Source organism: Euprymna scolopes, chromosome 42, assembly GCF_053919585.1.
Source record: "Euprymna scolopes isolate OS-2025 chromosome 42, ASM5391958v1, whole genome shotgun sequence".
In the NCBI taxonomy this organism is placed as follows: domain Eukaryota; kingdom Metazoa; phylum Mollusca; class Cephalopoda; order Sepiida; family Sepiolidae; genus Euprymna; species Euprymna scolopes.
This window is the reverse complement of record NC_136523.1, coordinates 65,388,370-65,407,761: the sequence shown is the minus strand read 5'-3', so window position 1 is coordinate 65,407,761 and position 19,392 is coordinate 65,388,370. Positions and strand designations below refer to the sequence as shown.

General features: G+C 32.7%; 1 protein-coding gene across 2 annotated transcripts in view; it reads right to left on the bottom strand.

The window, feature by feature from the left end:
- Positions 1–19,392, bottom strand: part of LOC145267165 (protrudin-like) — a 116,222-nt gene that overhangs the window by 45,295 nt on the left and 51,535 nt on the right. For both annotated transcript variants that reach the window (XM_080123214.1, XM_080123215.1), the window contains exon 3: positions 3,433–3,503. In XM_080123214.1, coding sequence (XP_079979340.1) covers positions 3,433–3,503 — 71 coding nt within the window. The remainder of the gene's footprint in view (positions 1–3,432; positions 3,504–19,392) is intronic.

The window sequence follows — 19,392 nt, the reverse complement described above, 5'->3', positions numbered from 1 at the left end:
GTATGTGTATCTATAAAGCATGTAGATAAAAATAACTAGAAATGTTAAGGAAGTTCTCCTTAAAATACAAGTGAGACTTCATTTCCTGCTGTAAACGTTTATAAAAACAATCTCAGTCATAAACATCTACTTAAAATATTCAGTGAAATGTATTTTCACTTTAATAGTCTCAGATTTTAATTCATTAAGTAAAAAACTTATGAAAACCATCAGATGATGCATGTTTAATTAGCTCTTCTGCAATGTCAGGCGAGGTTTTGAAAAGCTGATGTGAGAGATGTTGGGATATTTGAAAAATATGTAAACAAAATTTTTGGTTTCTATGAATGAAGTAAATAATGAATATTAAGTTTTCAACAGTATATTCTTTACAGTAAATGATATAATAAATATTATCAAAACTAAAAAAGAAATAAAACAAAAAAATGAAAGTTTTATCTCATATAAAGAAATAGTAAATATCTATAATTTTTTAATGTTAAAAATTCATGATTGTTTTTAAGATAAAGGGTCTTTAAGAAAACGTTTAAATTGTGTTTTTGTTTGTTTTTTAATAGAGATTTTGTCTGTCCCTATGCCCGTCTTTCATAATTTGTTTAACATGGAATAAATACATTCCAGAATTTGTCTCATTTCGAAATATCAAAGACCTTTAGAAATTGAAAATATTGTATTAATAATAAATAATAAATTAAAAAAAAAAAAAATCTATGATCTGAAACTGGAATCTGGATTTTCAGTCTGAGGTTATATCAACTGACCTATTTGAACTTTTTTATAAATAAAACTTAAAACATTAACAGAATAATTATAGTTTTGGTGTGACATCATAGATTTATGATCTAAGTCAGGTTTCAAAATATGAATTCAAATATAAGGGATAAAATAGAAATAAATGTACGGGTAAATATTATCAACAAGGTTGCAAATGTAACAACACCTATAAAGTTGAGGTGTTTTTTGTTACACTTCTATTGATATTAAAACCTACTTTTTCTATTTTAAAATTATTATAATGTACTTCAACTATTACGCTCAGTTCTATGCATGTTTTCTGTATTGTGCATAATTGCATAAAATTTAAGATAAAAAAAAGTTCTAGCAAACACACACGTGTGTGTTTGCTAGAACTTTTTTTTTTTATCTTAAATGCTGTGCACAATATATATATATATATATATATATATATATATATATATATATATATATATATGGCTCTTGTAGGCTGCGACATTGTTTGGCTGTGGAAATAATTATATATAATCTCTCACATTCTGAACATACATATATAAGTGACTGTATGTGTGCAGAAAGTCTCTACTTAACTCCTCTTTGAATTTTTGGTCTACAGTATTGAAACTTGATTTAAACTTGTGGGATAATTTCGATTTTGATTTTAGCCAGCAAAAGTAGCTACGATGGAATCAAAATTGAAAAAAAAAAAAAAAAAAAAAAAAAACGTTGACCTTGGCAAGAGTAAGTACTACTTTTATGCAAAAGAAGCATTCATTAAAGTCGTTTAATTTTTAATATTTTTTTTTTCGAATTCATCTGTTGATAGTTCAAATAGATAGTTCAACGCTGGAGCACTAAATAATGACCAAGGCTAAACGTCTTGATTTTGATGGCACCCAAGTTATGTTTTTTATTTTCCACTTTTTAAATCATTACCATACATTGCATACAATATAATAATCAATAGAGAATTGGCTCTATAATAATAAATATAAATTCTACAAGAATTAAAATATAATATTTATGCATATTTTATGAATGGGCAATGCCGGGTGGCTTGCTAATTATTTTAACAGTCTAAAAGAATTTATTTTGCTTTAATTACATATTGACATTAACAATTTAATATTTGTTGTGTTTAGAGAAATGGGATGTTAGAATCATTGGATATTCTAATAACAAGCAGACAAGTTCATTGTATTTTTAAACACATTTATTAATGGCAGAAACTTTAAATTATTTACGGAACGATTAGTTAGTGTCCAGCAAAACTGCCATCTTGCTTTCCTCTCTTCTCTATAACTCTCTAGTCTTTTCAAAGATCTATAAAGGTTGATAACTCTCACTTTAGAATTATTTCCTCTTTTATCGCTATAACACCTTCCCTTTGAAATATGATGCTTGTAGGATGCTTGATGTAGGTTTATTTGTAAAGATTGAAGTTGGTTTGCACATTAGTTGCATCCTTCGGGTTCGACCTTTCTTCTCAGACTTGCTTTATTTACTGTATGTTGCTTGAACACTTTGATGAAATTCAAGTGTGTCTAGTAAAATATTTAATGAAATGATTGCGTTATTTGATTGTATCTTTGGAAAATATGAGTGACGAAGTTGATTTACATGACCCAAATAGATGATTGTACATCCACATCATAGATTACATGATCAGAACGACGTACTATGTGACATTGTGTCCGTTTTTATTTACCATTGCAATAGTCTTTTGCCAATACAAGTTCTCCTGTTAGAAATTCACGTGACCTTGCTCCATGATGGCGATTGAATTGGTAATCCATCGTCCTGTTTCTCTTAGGAAAATTATTTGATGATGGTTGAATAGCATCCATTGGTGAACGTATTTTTCTGTTCATCACTGATTCAGCAGGCACTTTTCATTTGGGCAATTTGGATTTTGGGGTACCTCAGTAGCTATTTAGAAAAATTTCTATGATCTCTCAAGTAGTCCTCTTCCCCTTTTAACTTCAAGAGTACTCTCTTAAACATGCTGACAAAGCATTTGGCGTGGTTGTTTGATTGTGGATGGAAAAATGAAGATCTGAGATGCTGAATACTATTTTGTTGTATGTTTGTTTCAGAAAATTCTTCTGAGGTAAATGCAGTACCATTATCAGAAACTAAGATTTCAGAAACACCCAATCTGCTGAAAATTTCTTTATAGTTTAATTTGAGGTAGTATGGTTCATCTGGAAGACTTCTGGCTACTTACTGTAAGCATCAACTAATATTAAGTAATGTTGTTCATTAATTAGTCCTGCAAACTCCATGTGTAGCCGTGACCAAGGAATTTCTGGGATAGGCCATGCATACAATGTTGTTTTCCAAGGAGACTTCGCAATCAGTTGACATTTGGCATAACTTTTTACAAGTTCCTCTAACTGCCTGTCCATGTTTGGCCAATGCACAAAGCCACATATCAAGGCTTTCATTCGATTAATTCCCTGATGTCCATAGTGGAATTGCTTGAGGACTCTGTTCTGGAGTTTGAATTAGACAGCAACATATTTTCCAAAAAACATGTTCCATCATGATCTCTTGTTCTGCACGCATATCTATACTGTTTTACACACTGCATACAAATGACTGGAAGCAAAACAGTTTAAGTTTGAAAAGTAAAAAAAAAAAAAAAAAAAAAAAAAAAAAAAAAAAAAATTTTTTTTACAGTAGAATTAGACATACCTTTTGACAGAATGAAGCAGCCAATATTAAATAAAATCCATAAAATGATTGTCAAATTGGGGGAACGCCATCTGTAGAAAGAAAGAAAATATAAAAATTAGATTTTCAGTTAATGGCAAAATTTTTTTTTTTAAGAGAATCATTCTTCATTCTGGATTATCAATGGAATTTGGAGGGGTAATGTCAGCTAGAATGCTGTTTGAAAAGTTGATTAGTTAATTTAATCAAATAACAGAACAGAACTTAAAAAAAAATCAAACAATTCAGTTACTGCCAGAAATTCTCAAGTGGGTCACTCCACTAGTATAAAATTTACTTAGTTGAAAATAACAGGAAATGGAAAACACAGAAGTCAGTTGAGATTAACTGGATGTTCAATGTTGACAATTGCTTAGGTTGTGGGTATATACTAAAAGATATGACACCACAGAGCTCAAAGAGAGAGAGAGTAATAGAAAAGGTAGAAAATCACCAGACTCGACTCAGCTTGTTTTTATTTGTAAGCTGTGTTTTACTGATTTTCCTTACACTGCCAATGTTTTCTCACATCCTGGCATGCTGAATTAATTATTATTTTCTATGTCAAAGTATTTATATTTTCCTGCTCTTGGTCCTCGGTATCAGTGTGTTCATCAAGCTGCAAATTTTCTGTTTGGACCTTCTTCCCAGATCTGATGAAGCACTTGGCACATTTGTCTAGACCAAACTTCATTCCAATATCTTTGGAGAAGTTATCTACAACCTACAGGAGTCGACTTAAATCAGCATCTGACAGTTTGAGGTTATCCAAGAGGGAGTGCTTGACTCTTTTGTTCAGGCCTTGTTGGCAGCCCTAAGTTAGATTGTAGGCATTCTGGATTTTATAGAGTCGTTTGCTTAACAGATCGTCAAGCAAAAGAGTAAACGAGATAGGATTCCTCTTCTGATCTTGATGTTAGGGATTTTTAAACTTATAATTTTAAAGATGATCAAAATAATTAAAATAAAAAACTAAAATAATTTCACAGTGTCTTGAGCAACGCCAGTAATAAATCTTGTTTGAGAAAGTAAATAAAACTTCCTAATATTTTTTTTTACTTCAATCTCATCTCATTAGTCTTTCCCCTATGTTCTGGAAGATATTAAGAAAAATTGATATTTTGAATTAAAATTTATTGAAGGATTGGTTAAAATGCTTTAGTTTCTATTTTCTGGTCTAACTGAAAACATACAAACATTTGATGATGGTTATGTTTGAAGTTAACTCTTATTGCTTGCCACAAAAACTCAACTATAGGTGCTAGATAGTGAATGGGTGGATTCACTAATATATAATTTAGTTGGGCGAGAATAATTGGAAATGGAAAATGCTGAGAGGATATCTAAGATCAATTTAATGATCTAGAGTTGTAAATTGTACTAAAAATGGATATGACATCACATCATGGCTAAAAGAGAGAGAGGGTGATATAAAAAGGTGTTTAAAAGCAAGGATGAAAGTCAAACTTGGAATTACATAGGATAACTAATTATTTTGAACTCGTTGTTTTCCCTCTGGTAGTGAATGGTTTTGAACAAAACTCATGTTGAATAAAGGTCATACGGTCTTCCATCAGTTTTGGTTCAAATCTTTTTGAAGATATGAAAGAAGCGACGGTGTTCCGTCGGTATGGAAGAATCATGATGGAGGTGCATACAGAGGGAATAAACAGCAACTAAGATACAAGATTATAGTTTTTGTTTATTACTTTTTAGTAGAGTAGGATAGTTTGTTATTTAAGCATAATAATTTAAAATTTACATAGGATAACTAATTATTTTGAACTCGTTGTTTTCCCTCTGGTAGTGAATGGTTTTGAACAAAACTCATGAAAGAAGCGACGGTGTTCCGTCGGTATGGAAAAATCATGATGGAGGTGCATAGAGAGGAAATAAACAGCAACTAAGATACAATTTGTGAACTTTAATGTTAACACAAAGTTGAAAACATAATACTAAGCCTTTTTGTTCTTTTTATGAAGATCGCCCAAAAGCAACTTTTTATGGAATCGGAGATACATTTTGTTAAAACAAAAATATAATTTAGCAGGGTAGAAAAAAAGACAACTTTAGAGATGATAAAAATAGTGCTAAGATAAAATTTCAAGACTATAAAACAAGACTATTGTTATGTTGGACTTGTTTGAATTAATTTTTTTTTTACTTTACATGAAAGAAAATTACTTGTGTAAATTTCAATAGTGCATTTCTGGTTCATTTGAGTTATCATTTTTCAGTTATATTTGTGCTTTTTTAAACATAAGTTCCTAGAAGACCGAGATGTCTTGATGGCTATATCTAGATAAAGAAGAAAATTCCAAGTGTAGAATATTTAGAAAATACTAAAAAAATATTAGATATATTTTGTGTAGCATATAAGCAAAAATTTGAAATTGTTAATTATAGAAATAAAATAATAAAAATAGGAATTATAGGACAGTGTTGGGATGTACTAAAAGATAGATATGACATCACAGGGCTCAAAGAGAGAGAGAGAGAAAGAGAGAGAAATAGAAAAGGTAACGGATCACCCGACTCGCTTGACTCGGCTAGTTACCTTGCTTTTGTTTGTAAGCTATGTTTTACTGGAGAGGAGGCCATTGAAATCAAAGTCCTATATAAAGATAAAACAAATTTTCTACAATAAAATTTTATGAGAAATCCTTTGGTGGTATTAATTTTGTATTAGCGTTTTTTAAATAATAATACTACCTGTACTGGCCTGGAATTGCTTATGTTCAAATTTGTATATTAAATTTCTACGTTAAAAGCAAATAAGGAACGTCAATAGCTAAGAAAAACAATTTATTATTTAAGTTATTCTTTTAGTTAATTTTTCTTTTAGAGTGATTATATAAGAATGTTTAAATATTACCATTGTTAATACAAACCGAATTAAGTATTTAAAAAAATAAATTGTAACAAAGTATAGTAAATTACATGGTATGACAATTACCAATGAAAATTGGCCAGTCAAAATTAAATTTTTATTTGCCAGCTTAACCGCTATTTAGGCCAAACTTTTAAAATCTGGGTAGCAGATATATTGTGTCAGATATCACTAATAGAAAAAAAAAACTGTTAATTTATAGAAATTAAATACTGAAAATATTAACATGACAATGGTTTTCATTTGTTTCCAGAGAAGGTTGGAGATGCCTACCAATATTAAATATTTTTATTGAAAGACAAACATGCTTATCAGTACATGACACTGGACACAGACACGAGTAGTTCAGCTGTGGAAAAGGCTAGAAAACTTCTCACACCTTCCGGTATATCTCTATAAAGCCACCATTCGCCTGTGCGTGAAATATTGTTGCCTCATCTGGGTTGGTTCATCAACCACTAGCTTTTCCCTGTTGGCACAAAAAAAAATTTCTAACGTAATATGCCTTGCAGCCCTTGCACTGCCTACCAAGCTCCAGCACATGTTCTATCACTGCAGTAATGCATCCTTGCACTTGTTTTCCACAGAATGTGCTCCAATGAGCATTTGTAGCCCTTCAATGCAAATAGCCCAACCCGCTTGACTAGCAGCAAAATCCCACCTCTTCATAGGAGAGGTTCATAGATGCTGGAATATTTTCTACTCTGATATAGCTTCTTTCCTTGGATCGCATCAACATGCAGAAATTTAAATGTCATGTGAAGAAACATCTTGCTGCACAACTCCCCACTCAGGTTTCTCTCTGACTCCTATCATACTAGTCCTTTACACTTTGATGGCAGTATGCTTTACTTGGAGTAAACAAAGGTAAAACATTAAAGTCTTAAAAAAACAGAAAAAAAATGCTAAAACATGAATTGAAAAAAAATTTCACACTTTGTTCAATTTAATTTAGCAAAATTGGTCATTCAATATTGTCTCCTTTTTGCTTTCTACAACTTTGTGCATTTTGAGTTGGTTAGATTAGAGCTGACCTTACTTGACACAGCATTCTCACAGTTTGTGGTGTCAGCCATTTTGATATAAACTGACTCATTGCTGATAATCTGCTGAATCATTCTATGACATAGTTTGATGATTTCTTTTTAATTTCTTGCTAGAAAGCGGAAAACAGTTTTTCATTAACATATTTTCAGACGTTGATTTAATAGTACAGCCACTGATACTATTCTATGATACTATGATTTGCGATACTATTCTATGATACTATGATTAATGCGAGCATCCCTCTCTATAATGGGAGAAGGATTTACTAGAAGCCGGTACTATATAAATAAACTACTGTGCTTTTATTTTTTAATTACAAAAAGCAGTTACACAATAATGATATTTTCAGTAGACAGCAACTGCAACAGTTTTCTGTCTTTTATAAAGGAGTTTGTCAGAACATACTGATATGAGGATACTTTCCCTTAGAAGCTCTGATCAAATATCCAAAAGCCAAATAAGATCCCCTCAGCATGATTACACGCTGGTTCACACAAGGAAAGTAATGGTGCCCCTTCTCTTAGTAATTGCTACTATATGTAACATCATCACTAACTAATAGAGCAAACCAATTCTGGCTTTAGAAAATCAAGAACTATAAAAAAAAATAATATGATCCTTTGGGGAAAAAATAATAATAATAATAATTATTATTATTATCATTGCTCAAGGTTTGTAAATAGGGAAGTTCCTTAAATAAACATTGATACCTATTATGTAACTCGAAGAAATCAAGTGTTAGCCTACTTTGAGTTAAGAGAGAAAAAGTAAACTAAAATGAAAAAAATAAAAGAGAAGGAGAAAAAAAACATAAGAATGGAAATTTGATGAAGTTGATTGTTACTGCTAAAAGTAACTTTTTTTTTTCTGACAAGTAAAAGAGAGGGTTAGACACATCCAGGTCGATGGGGTAGAGTGATAAGTGTTCGCTTTGTTTTTTAGCAATTAATTCCTTAGTGATTTCATGCCATCAAGTGTTACTCATTTCTGTCTACATTTTATCAATTAATTTAGGATATAATTGCTAAAAAAAATAAAAGAAAAAGAAAAACAAAAATCATATTTCATTTTTTTTCTTTTAAGAATGTTAAAATCTTCACACGAATTTCACTTTATTTATTAGACTAGCGGGGGGGGGGGCGTTGGTAGGTGTTAAAAAACAAAAAAACAAAGGTGGAACCTCTACCCGAAGAGGGAAAAGGTGAAAAAAAAAAAAGAGTTGGCAATTAACTTTTGCCCGGGTGACGAAAAAAAAAAAAAAAAAAAAAGAGAGAGAGAAGTGGGATCGAACTCAAACTGTCTCGCTAACCGTTACGCCATAGCGGATAACAAGATTAATGAGTTGCTAATTAAATTAAGAATCACGCAGATGCAGAATGTTGCTTTTATAGCTGCCGGAGGCCAGTTAAGTGTCCTGCTTTCTGCCAATTTATTTATTTGTTTCCCCACGATGTTGGGGAAAAGCAGCTCACCCCAAAAATGGGGGACTCGGGCAGTGTCCAAATAAATAGCAATTGTCTGATATGAAGGGTTTCCTCACATTGATCAAACCTAATTGACTTCAAAACGTCCCTGCCCGGAAAGCCAGCTGGATACCTTTGCTTCGATTAGTTTTGCTTTATTTATACGAGAAAGACAAAAACACTGGAAACGAGGGAAATTTTTAAAACTCAATCAAAATAAAGACGATGTCTGTTTGCAAATTGGAGATATTGCAATCTAAGAATTATAAGAAACTTCTTCCGGAATGTAACTGACGTGAAAAGCCTTTCACAGACATACACAAACGCGTGTGCCCATTTTGCCTTTTATATAATGAACTAGTGGGGGTGTTTGTATGTGTGTGTGTGTGTAGGAAAAAAAAAAAAGGCTCAAAGTCAAACACTGAAAGAGGAAAAGAACGTGAAAAAAAGGAAAAAAAGTGTTAGTAGGCAAGTAGGCTTGAACCCGTGACACGATGCGAAGGGGGAAAAAAATTAAAAGAAAGCCTAAGATTTTACTGCTGAGCTAAGACACCAGAGGAATTGAAAAGTGTTGAAATTTAACGATTAAAAAGTTGACATGCAGAAAGTGAAAGTTAAGTGAATGAGTTCATGCTGTTAGCCAGTTAAGCTTACAGCTTTCTGCACGACGTATTTCTTTCCCCACGATGTTGGGGAAAACCAGCTCCCTGCTAAAAGGGAGTGTCCAAATGATCAGCAATTGTCTAATATGAGGGGGTTTCTCCACAGTGATCAAAGCTAATTGTTTTCTGGACGTCTCGGCCATGAAGCCAAGGCAGATGTCTTAGCTCCGATATTAGTTTTGCTTTTATATGGAAAAGCTGAACAAACACGCGAGAGGGTGGAATAGCAGGAATTTTATAAAAGTCGGTTAAAATAAATCTACAGATGATGTCCATTCACAAATCGTAGATATTACAATCTAGGGAGTATATAAAAAGTTCTAAAATATAGTACCCCCCCCCTCCCCGAGACCTCTGGCGAAAAAAGCCTTTCCTGGACATACAAAAATGTGTGCGGCCATTTTGTCTTTTGTATATAATAGATTAGTTATGTACAAATACTTATATATTTGTATGAACAGGATTAACTCCTAAACTAATTAACCAAACATTATAAATTTTGGAACACAGAAGTTAAACGTAAGGAGTAGTAGTGTTATTTACTTTGATTAATCTTTATACAAATAGAGCAAAGAGGGTGGAAACCCTTGGAAAAATTTCAAATACCTTCAATTTCTGTGAATTTTTTTTAAACAATTCATAAAAATCACAAATTTTCGTTTCTTTTGAATATTTTTAAAAAGTTTTTACGGGTAAGGTCATAATATGGGCATTACCTCTCATTGGAAAATTAAAATATTTCAGATTTGCATTGAATTTTATCCATAGTTATTAATTATTATTAAGCTCTTTCTTGAATTTCAATTTCATTTTAAGCATTTAAACGTAAACCTGAAATGTTAAAATTAAAATCATGTAATGTACTTTCTAGAATCAAAATAATGTCATACATTTTTAATTAAAATTGGAATCAAGATTTTAAAAAGTAAGGTTTAGTGTCAATCTATCCAGATTTTAATCTTCGTAAGGCGACATTAATGAAGAGAAAAACTGTTCTGCTTGGGAAATTAATTTAACCTCTCCTGGTATGGGTACTCAATTTTTATCTCTATATAAATAAAATGAACTCATTTTGACCGTAATAGGATTAAAAATCAAGATATTTCATGCAAATACATTATGCACAAACGGCAGAACAATATCTGAGGTTTGTTATAGGCTTATTAGTTCTCAAATTCCTCGATAATCTTAGATTTCTATACTTTTTCTGCTGAGAAGTCACGGCCAAAATCGGTTAAGATCAATGGAAGTGGTAAAATATTTTCTCTCTTAAAAATTCCTCCTCCCCCTGCCACCACTTAACACCGTTTGGAGATCGTTCACAAGGAACAGTTGAGAAGAGAACACCGGTTTGGCTTCGTAGTTCTTTCATGTGAAGTTATTTAAAATCACTAAACTAAGCTGCAGTGCTCTGTGGTGTAGTGGTTAGGGTGCTGGACAATTCACATTATATTTTCACGTTCGCGCCGACCTACCATAGTGGTTTTTTTTTTTTTTTTTCCTAAACAACTGGAATGGACTTTTCTTGGTGGCCGAACTGTTAACGTTGCAGATGTTTTTTTTTTTCACACTTTATTTTCCTACTTTTACTCATGACTCCGGGTTTGATCCTTCCTACTTACGTACCATAACATTTTTAAAACTCCCCCCCCCCGTCCCTGAAACAAACACTCGGGCAACGCCGAGTACCCCCGCTAGTTTATATAATAAAAGTCTTCAATAATCATGTGTGAAAATTTATTTCATGAGCAAAGAAATACAAGCTTAATCATCATCTATAATATAAATCACACCTGTTTGTTTAAATGTATGTATGTATGTTTGTATGTCTGCCTAAAACGTTCGACAGAGGTGACGGATTTTCACGAGATCGGTATCATTTTGGAGCTCAACTCTTCGTACGACAAATATTGAAAAATTGGCTAAAAACATTAATTCCTTCACCCTCAGTTGGGCACTTTTCTATAAGGAGGGGTAGCTTTTTTCATTGATAATTTCAAAAGTCATGGTCTTCTTTTTGATTGGCTAGCCTTAATTTAAACCTTCACCATTTCCGATTTGGCGATGGATGCAACGGCAAAGATGCCACTTTTTTTTTTCATATTCTTTTCCTCCTTCGCTGTAGATTTGAGCCTGCCTACTACCACTTTTTTCTTTTTTTTTTTTGCTCAACACACGTTCAAACACCCGGGCAATGCCGGGCGCCCAGGCTAGTAATAAAGAAAGGAAATAGTTTCATAAAAAATCTCATTGTTAATATTTTTGCCATCAAAATGAGTGTACAAGTGCTTTATTCACAGATTCAAAACAGAACCGATTAGTTTTTTTTAAGTAAAAAAGCCATAGTGTTTATTTGTCCCACATGTAGGAATAGCAGTGTATGTGTTTGAAGTTTACAATAAAGAATGTTGATCAGTATTTGTTATAATGGCCTACAACTTAAAAGTCAATTGTTTGTTATTTTTCACTCCTTAACATCAAGTTATTTTAAAAGTTTGAATTTAAGTTAAAGGTAATTATATATAATTAGCTTTAACTTTAGTCTTTTGATATTAAAAAGTTATAAAATAAACAGTTAAACTGATATTTGTTACTAATATGCACAGATATTAAAAAAGAATAATATTAATAAAATTTACATGTTATTTTAATGGTATCAAATACACGATCGGCCTTTCACTATAATTCACGATTTTGTTGGTGTGTATGGCAACACCAGATCTAGGGTTATTTTACTTTACTTTTGTTAGTTTGAAGAGATCAAGGGGCTCCTTCCTGGGGCTAACACTTGATTCTATTACAGTTTAAATTAATATCCGAGGGCTCTTTTAAGAATAGACACTCTGTTCCCTTTATGGCTGCTATCTGTATTTCCTTACAGCTTGGTTTTCCAGGGATTGCTTCTAAGTATTTTTGAAGGTTCTTTTTTATTAGGCCAGTTGCTCCTGTCACAACTGGTATGATGTTTATTTCTTTCAGAGACCATGTTGTTTTAGATCATTTTTTAGGTCCTGATATTTTGTTATCTTTTCCTGTTCTGCTCTATTAAGAGGCTAAAGTCGTTTGGAACTGTGACGTCGATAATGAGTGCAGTCCTTTTGGGCTTGTTCCATATTACTATATCTGGCTTGATGGCCTTGTCTTTTATGTATCTGCCTGCCTGTCTTTGTTGTAGAACACTGTCACTTTTCCATTTGATGCTATCGGTGGTGGTTCATGTTCTCAGATGTTCGACGACCTATCTAGTTGCATCTCTCCACAGATCTTCCAATGTAAGTATCTACATACTTCGTTGTGGCGAGCAGTGTAATGACCATCGGCTAGAGGGATCTTGCATCCAGACATTAGGTGGCTTGGGCTTTCAACAGCTGAGTGAGAGAATCTGCATTGGTCGTTTTTTTTGTAGACCAGCCATTTTCTTAAATCCATTTGTGAGTAAGCCTTGGTCTTGTGCTGCTATGATTAATCGTTCTTCATCAAATGGAAATTTGTCACTTTTAAGCCATTGTAATGAGGCCTCCTTGTCAATGTAGCTCTGGTTCAGTTCTTCCATGAACCTGCCTGCTATCTTATGTTGTTGCCATCTTTCTAGTCTTGTCTTCAGTTCCCTTTTTGTATACTCCTTTCTTCTTTCGGGCGATTAGGGTTGCTGGGTTGTCATATTCTTCTATTGTGTTGTCCAGTGTGTTACTACTGAAATTTTCACCAAGCTTTGTAGTTGACGTCTGCTGGGGCAAACATTTGGTGTGATGTTCAGTCACCATTTTTATTTTGGGGTCAGAAGAACATTTGATATATTGGCCTATGCTTATCACTGAAGCTCGGTATGCGTTTACCTGTGATTTGTTTATCATGTACAAATAAATGTACAACATCACACACCTTGTATTGGTACATGTTTACATGTTTACAATATAAAAATGTTGATTAATATTTGTTTTGATGGCCTATAGTCCAGAAACGGTTTCTGGACCTATATACACATATAGAACATGATCTGGAAGTTAGGCCGCCAATTTTACAAACACCCTGCATAGATGTCAGTGTAGAGCAGAAAATAAACATGGAAAAAATTCCATTTTTCTTAAAAAGACAAATTGTTATAAACCAAGGCCATACATATAAGTATTTTATATTTGTTTAGTGCCAGCTTTTGTTATTTTGTTTATGTGGCAACACCAGACCCAGGCTTATTTTACTTGTGATCCTCTCACAATGATAATGTTTTTTTTTAATCTTACATGTAAAAATAAATGTTTACACGCCTTGTATTTGGTAATGTTTACAAAAACAAATGCTGATCAGTATTTGTTTTGATGGCCTATAATTCTCAAGCAAGCATTTCCAGACTTATATACACACATAGAACATAATGTTGTGACATTAAATTTCTTGCCATCCTATATAGAACATCATTCGATTCCATGTTTATTTGGTAACAAATCAAAATAACTCAAACTCATTAGCTGTTTTTCAATTGACACAATTTTTTTTTTTTTTAAAGTATTTTTAAACATTCACGCAAATTCTGGTTCAAATGATGTAACTTCAATGTATGCTTGACAAAATTTCTTGGATTTGGACTCAATTTTATTTTTATCAGAAAAACTCATTGCAGATAAACCACTGCTGAGCTTTTTAGGTTGCCAAAGATGTTGACTACTTTGTATAGTTTCACATTTTAACACCACCTTCAGTTCCAAGCTCACTTTTTCATCCAGCCATTCCCTCTTAGCAGCAGGTACGTCCAAAATCATGGCTGCTTGTCCTTTTTCACAATGTCATCAAAAAACACCTAAGAAAAGTATGTTTTTATGTAAGTGCCCGCATATGTTATTAGCTTCAGATTTAGCTCAGAAATTTGCTACTAAAAAAAAAACAAAAAAAAAAAAAATAAAAAAAAAAAACGTACATTATCGAACCAATTAAGATAATTCTCACTAAGCTTAAAATCACTCATTTCTAATCCACTTTTGTTCAGTTATTGGCAGACTCAAACATTGTTGTTGCTCATATGGGTCATTGTTTGTCCGCAGGTTAACAAACCTTGTTTAAGGAAGGATCGTGAAGCTGGTATGGTACATTTCTTTCAAGCATTTCGTACAAAGTTTTTGAGCATGTGTTAGCTTTGCCATCTTATATAGCAATCACCCACGGGTCCTAAATATTTTTTATGTGCAATAGGTTCAATATAAAGATCATGCTATGATTGAATGGATGTGCAGTTGCTAACTGGAGGAAAGGATACTTTTTAATCATACATAATCAGAAAATTGGTAATGGTGGGATTAGGCATGCTATATACAGCAGTGTATCAAGGGAGCATGAAAAGCGGAGGAAGACCTGGTTTCAGTTCATAAGAAGTGTAACTTGACTGATGTCAACCTTTTGAATTGGATCTCATGGAGAACAAGCGTAAAATGTTGCTTGGTGTTGCCTATCCCAGAGTGCAAAACAAGAGTTATATTGCTTAAATATTTTTTATGATCACACAGTCTGTTGTCTTTGGACAAAGAACAGTAGAAAGTTTTTATGAATATGAAGTTTTTATGAATATGAAGTTTTTATGAATATGAAGTTTTTATGAATATGAAGTGTACTAAGATCCACATTGTTTATTACACAAGTGTAACAATATGTCCAAGCCCCCTCATTCTATTTTGTTCTTTAGCCCTCACAATCCATGAGCAATGTTTCTGACAAAAGGAAAGAATTGCTGTTTTATGGGTGAGCTATTGAGTGGGTGGTATGTGGAGATTTCTAATTCTCTCATAGTATGCATCAGTATGAAATTCTCAATTTATCCATCTCATTAGCCTTTATCCTTGTGTATTTTTTAGCTTTAATTATTAACAAGTTGGTTTTATACAAACGTTTTGTTTCAACATTTCTATCAGAGTTATTTGACTTGTAATTTTATTATAACCTTTTGGGATGGAAATTATTCCCATAGCATTCCGCTTTGTTCTGAGGTTTCCAATTCTAGAACTGTGCTCATCTTACAGCGGGGAATAAGGTTAGCTAGTCTGATGACTTCATTTTAGTGGTAATGGCAATTTGGCTAAAAACGGAACCAAAAATATAAATTGATGTTTCAAAAGAGGTGATCAAATATTCTTGCCCTCAACTACACCAACAAAAACTTAAAAAGATAAAATAGGCATTTTAATTCAAATCAGTTTTGACACTGAAAACATTCTTCTCAAATCCATACTAGTGATCTGCTGAGCCATCCATTGTGTTCGAGTTAAATTTTTGAATAAGAGAAAAACAAGTTTGCAAAGCCAGTTAAATATTAAAAAATAAAAAATCCTATTTTTGGTCACTATATATATTTTTTCTTTTATTCCCCTTTGTTTATTATCTATTCTAATAATTTCATTCAGTGGTTTATTATCTTGACTATTGAGAAAGTATAAAATAAGATTGTGTGTGTGTGTGCGCGCAGGTGGGTGGGTGGGTGAAGTGATATTCAATGAGAGAGGTAGAGAGTGATAGTAAGAGACAAATCACTTGGTAAAATAACTGCAATTTAAAACAATCAAAATAATAAACTAAGGAATATTTTAGCATGTATCTTTGTCTAGTACAGTAGAACCCCGGGATACGGTGAACCTAGGATATGGTTTTTTCTGGTTACAATATGGAATATGTTTTTCTGACCCCTGATTACAGAATTTGCCCCGCCTTACAGTGTTATTTTTAATGTTATTTGATTATATACATGTGTATTATATACTGTACTGTATTTTGTTACTAATTTTTAATGCCGTACCCTGGGGTTCTACTGTAATAAATTTGTAGTCTATCTGGAGATGAAATTGAAAATAAAGCCTAAACAAAGATAAAATCTAATTATAAAGAATAAACTACTCTCCACTTTCAAGTAACAATTTCCGAGATTAAATTTGACACTGCTATCAAAACTCGCTATCCCAACATCCAAATCTAAACTGCCTGAATCTCTGAAAAATCAGCTTTTTTATTCAAAACCAAAAGCATTTCATTTGCACTTCAGGTGACAAGATCGCAAGCATATAAAAAAGCAGCAACCATTAATTTTTATCGTTTGCCAAAGGATACAACAGGCTGTATAAAAACAGATGTGTACCAATTTTTGCCCCCCCCCCCAAAAAAAAAAAGAAGGGTGGACCTGTAAATTCACCCTTGTCCATTTGTCTGTCCACACTTTTCTCAATAACTATGCCTTGGAATTTTTTTAAATTTTGCACAAACATTGAACATGATATGAGTAAAAATGTAACAGAACGGATTTTCCCCTAGGGATGCCTTTCGGGTTAAAATGGCTAAAATTGACACTTTTGCTTATTAAAAAAATTGATGCCTTTGATTTTTATAAAACTTTCTGAAAAGTTGTAACTAACTGATTTCTATATAATTTTGTTTGTCTATACTTCGCGATAACTCTTGGATGTGCCCCAGGGGTTCTTTTGGGGCTAATAAAAACATTCCAGTTTAGGGACTATTTTACAATATTTGTCCAAAATTTTCTGTGTATGTTTATTTAGCAGTTGTGCATGGTGCTGAACTCAAATTTAAATATGTTAAGGTCTTGGGGACCTTTGGAGCTAAATGGGGGAGGGGGAAATGATGAACTTAGTCATTTCTTTTTTTGCATAACGCAGAACTCAAATTAAGGCCGAAAACTACCCCATTTGTTCATTTTCACCAGGATTTGACGTCCCATGGGGACATTTTGGGCTAAATGAGGGGGGGGGATGCTGAACTTAGTCATTTTTTATGCCCCATTCACTGTGCACTCATGGGGGACCATGCATGCTTCACTTGTTTTTAAGGCATTTGATCACATTTAGTAAAATTTTATGATGAATTACAATGTTAATTTTGTATGAGGTTTTGTGTTAGTTTTGCACTTTGTTTTATTTATATGAAAGATAAAACTTTGTTTTATTTACATGAAAGATAAAACAACTTTTCTACCAGAGAATTTTACAAGGAATTCAGTGATGATAATTATTTAATCTGATTCAAGTTGAATTTCTTGGAATTTGAGATGAAATCTATTATAAATTATGAATATTTTTCATGGTTGAACGTTTACCGATTTCAAATAAATTTATCTACTAGACATTTTGCTTTAATCTCATAAAATATATGAAACTAATTATTTTGCGATGATTATTGGATTTTCAAAGATGAAAATGGCTGATTTGGCCTTTTCATTAAAATTAGCCAGAATTAAATCGTGCCAAAAGGACAGAAATATAAGATCAGTTTAACTTATAGATTTGAAAATATACCCAACATTTTGTGGATTATTTTATACAAAAGCTTTCCTTTAGCATGGAGACTTGGCATTGCTCAAGTACAACAAAAAGAATCATTATTTGGATTCATTGGACTACTGTTCTCCTCTTCAGTGTGATTTTCACAACGTTTTGGTTGATGAAACCTCCCACCTTCTTCAGGTGTATCTTGTCGAACTCGGGAAGCTTTCTGTTGAATTCGGGAATTTGGACGAAATTTTGAACAGAACGCTTTATTTACTTCACGGGGGTAGCTTGCCCTGGTTCCATCAGCTATGACTGGATAGAGGTCCTAAGTAATTTGCAATTGTATTTTTCAGTCGTCCACACTGTGAATTGAACCTTCGGGAGAATATTAGTGTGAGCAACTGAAAAATACAACTGTGAATTACTTAGTACTTCTATCCAGTCATGGTTGACTGAACAAGAGCCTGCTACCCCAGTGAAGTAAATAAAGTGTTCAGATTCTGTTCAAAATTGCATTCAAATTTCCAAATTCGACAGAAACATTTCTGAGTCTGACAAGATAAACCCGAAGAAGGTCAGAGGTTACATCAACCGAAACGTTAAAATCACACTCAAAATGAGAACAGTAATCTGAAGATTCAATATAATATGAATAACCTATCCTCATCTCAAAAGAAACATCAAAAATAGGAGTTCAAAAGTGCCTTTCTTTTAAAACTTCACTTTCTCTATCACCTTTTCCAATCAATAATCTTAGATCAAAGGCCAAAATGTTAATTAAAAAACAAAAAAACTCACTTTAAAAGTTGACTACTTTTGTTCTTGGTGACTCACAAAAGAATAAATATTACAAAAATAAAAATATTCTATCCAAGGCAATACTAAAAATATATAAACTGGTTTGAGTGTGTCTTGTGTAGTTTCCGACTTTTAGGTAAACACACACACACATACACACACTACCTTTTATATAATAGGTTAGCTGATAAATTGTCAGTTGAACAATGACTATCAAAATGAGAGGATTGCAAATGATGAGTGGAATGGGCAAAATTTTACTATTTTTTATAGAACAACTGAAGTTAACACTGAACTTGAAAACGACCATATTGTAGTCAATTAGGAAGCAGCCCTATGGTAATGTGTTCCACAGACGGAAAATTTTAGGAAAGAAACTTTATTTATAGAAATTCTGTTTGGTACAGAGAGGGAAAAAGGAAAGAAGTTCTTCTCAGTGGTTGTAGCTAGATGAGTTCTTGCTGCGAATGTTTTACAGGAAGGAACTAACTATTGGAGCTCAGTCGAGCACTTACCATGAAAATAATGATACAACAAGTATTTGTTGAGACTTGAAATTTTCGGAGAGCAATTGAATTTTTGTATGATTTTATACCAGTTTTATGAGGGAGGATATAAGAAGTACAAATGATTCGGAGAATTTATCCGAAGAATTGTCTGAGTGAACATCTCTACCATACTCGAGCTGAAGAAAAATAAAAAAATTCAAACATTTTTGGCATTTTGGTGAGGAGCAAAGCATTTGTTTTGATACTAAACTTCATCTTTTCTGTCGTCAATCAGTGAAGAAGAGATACTTCTAGACTAAGACAATTTAAAATTTTGTC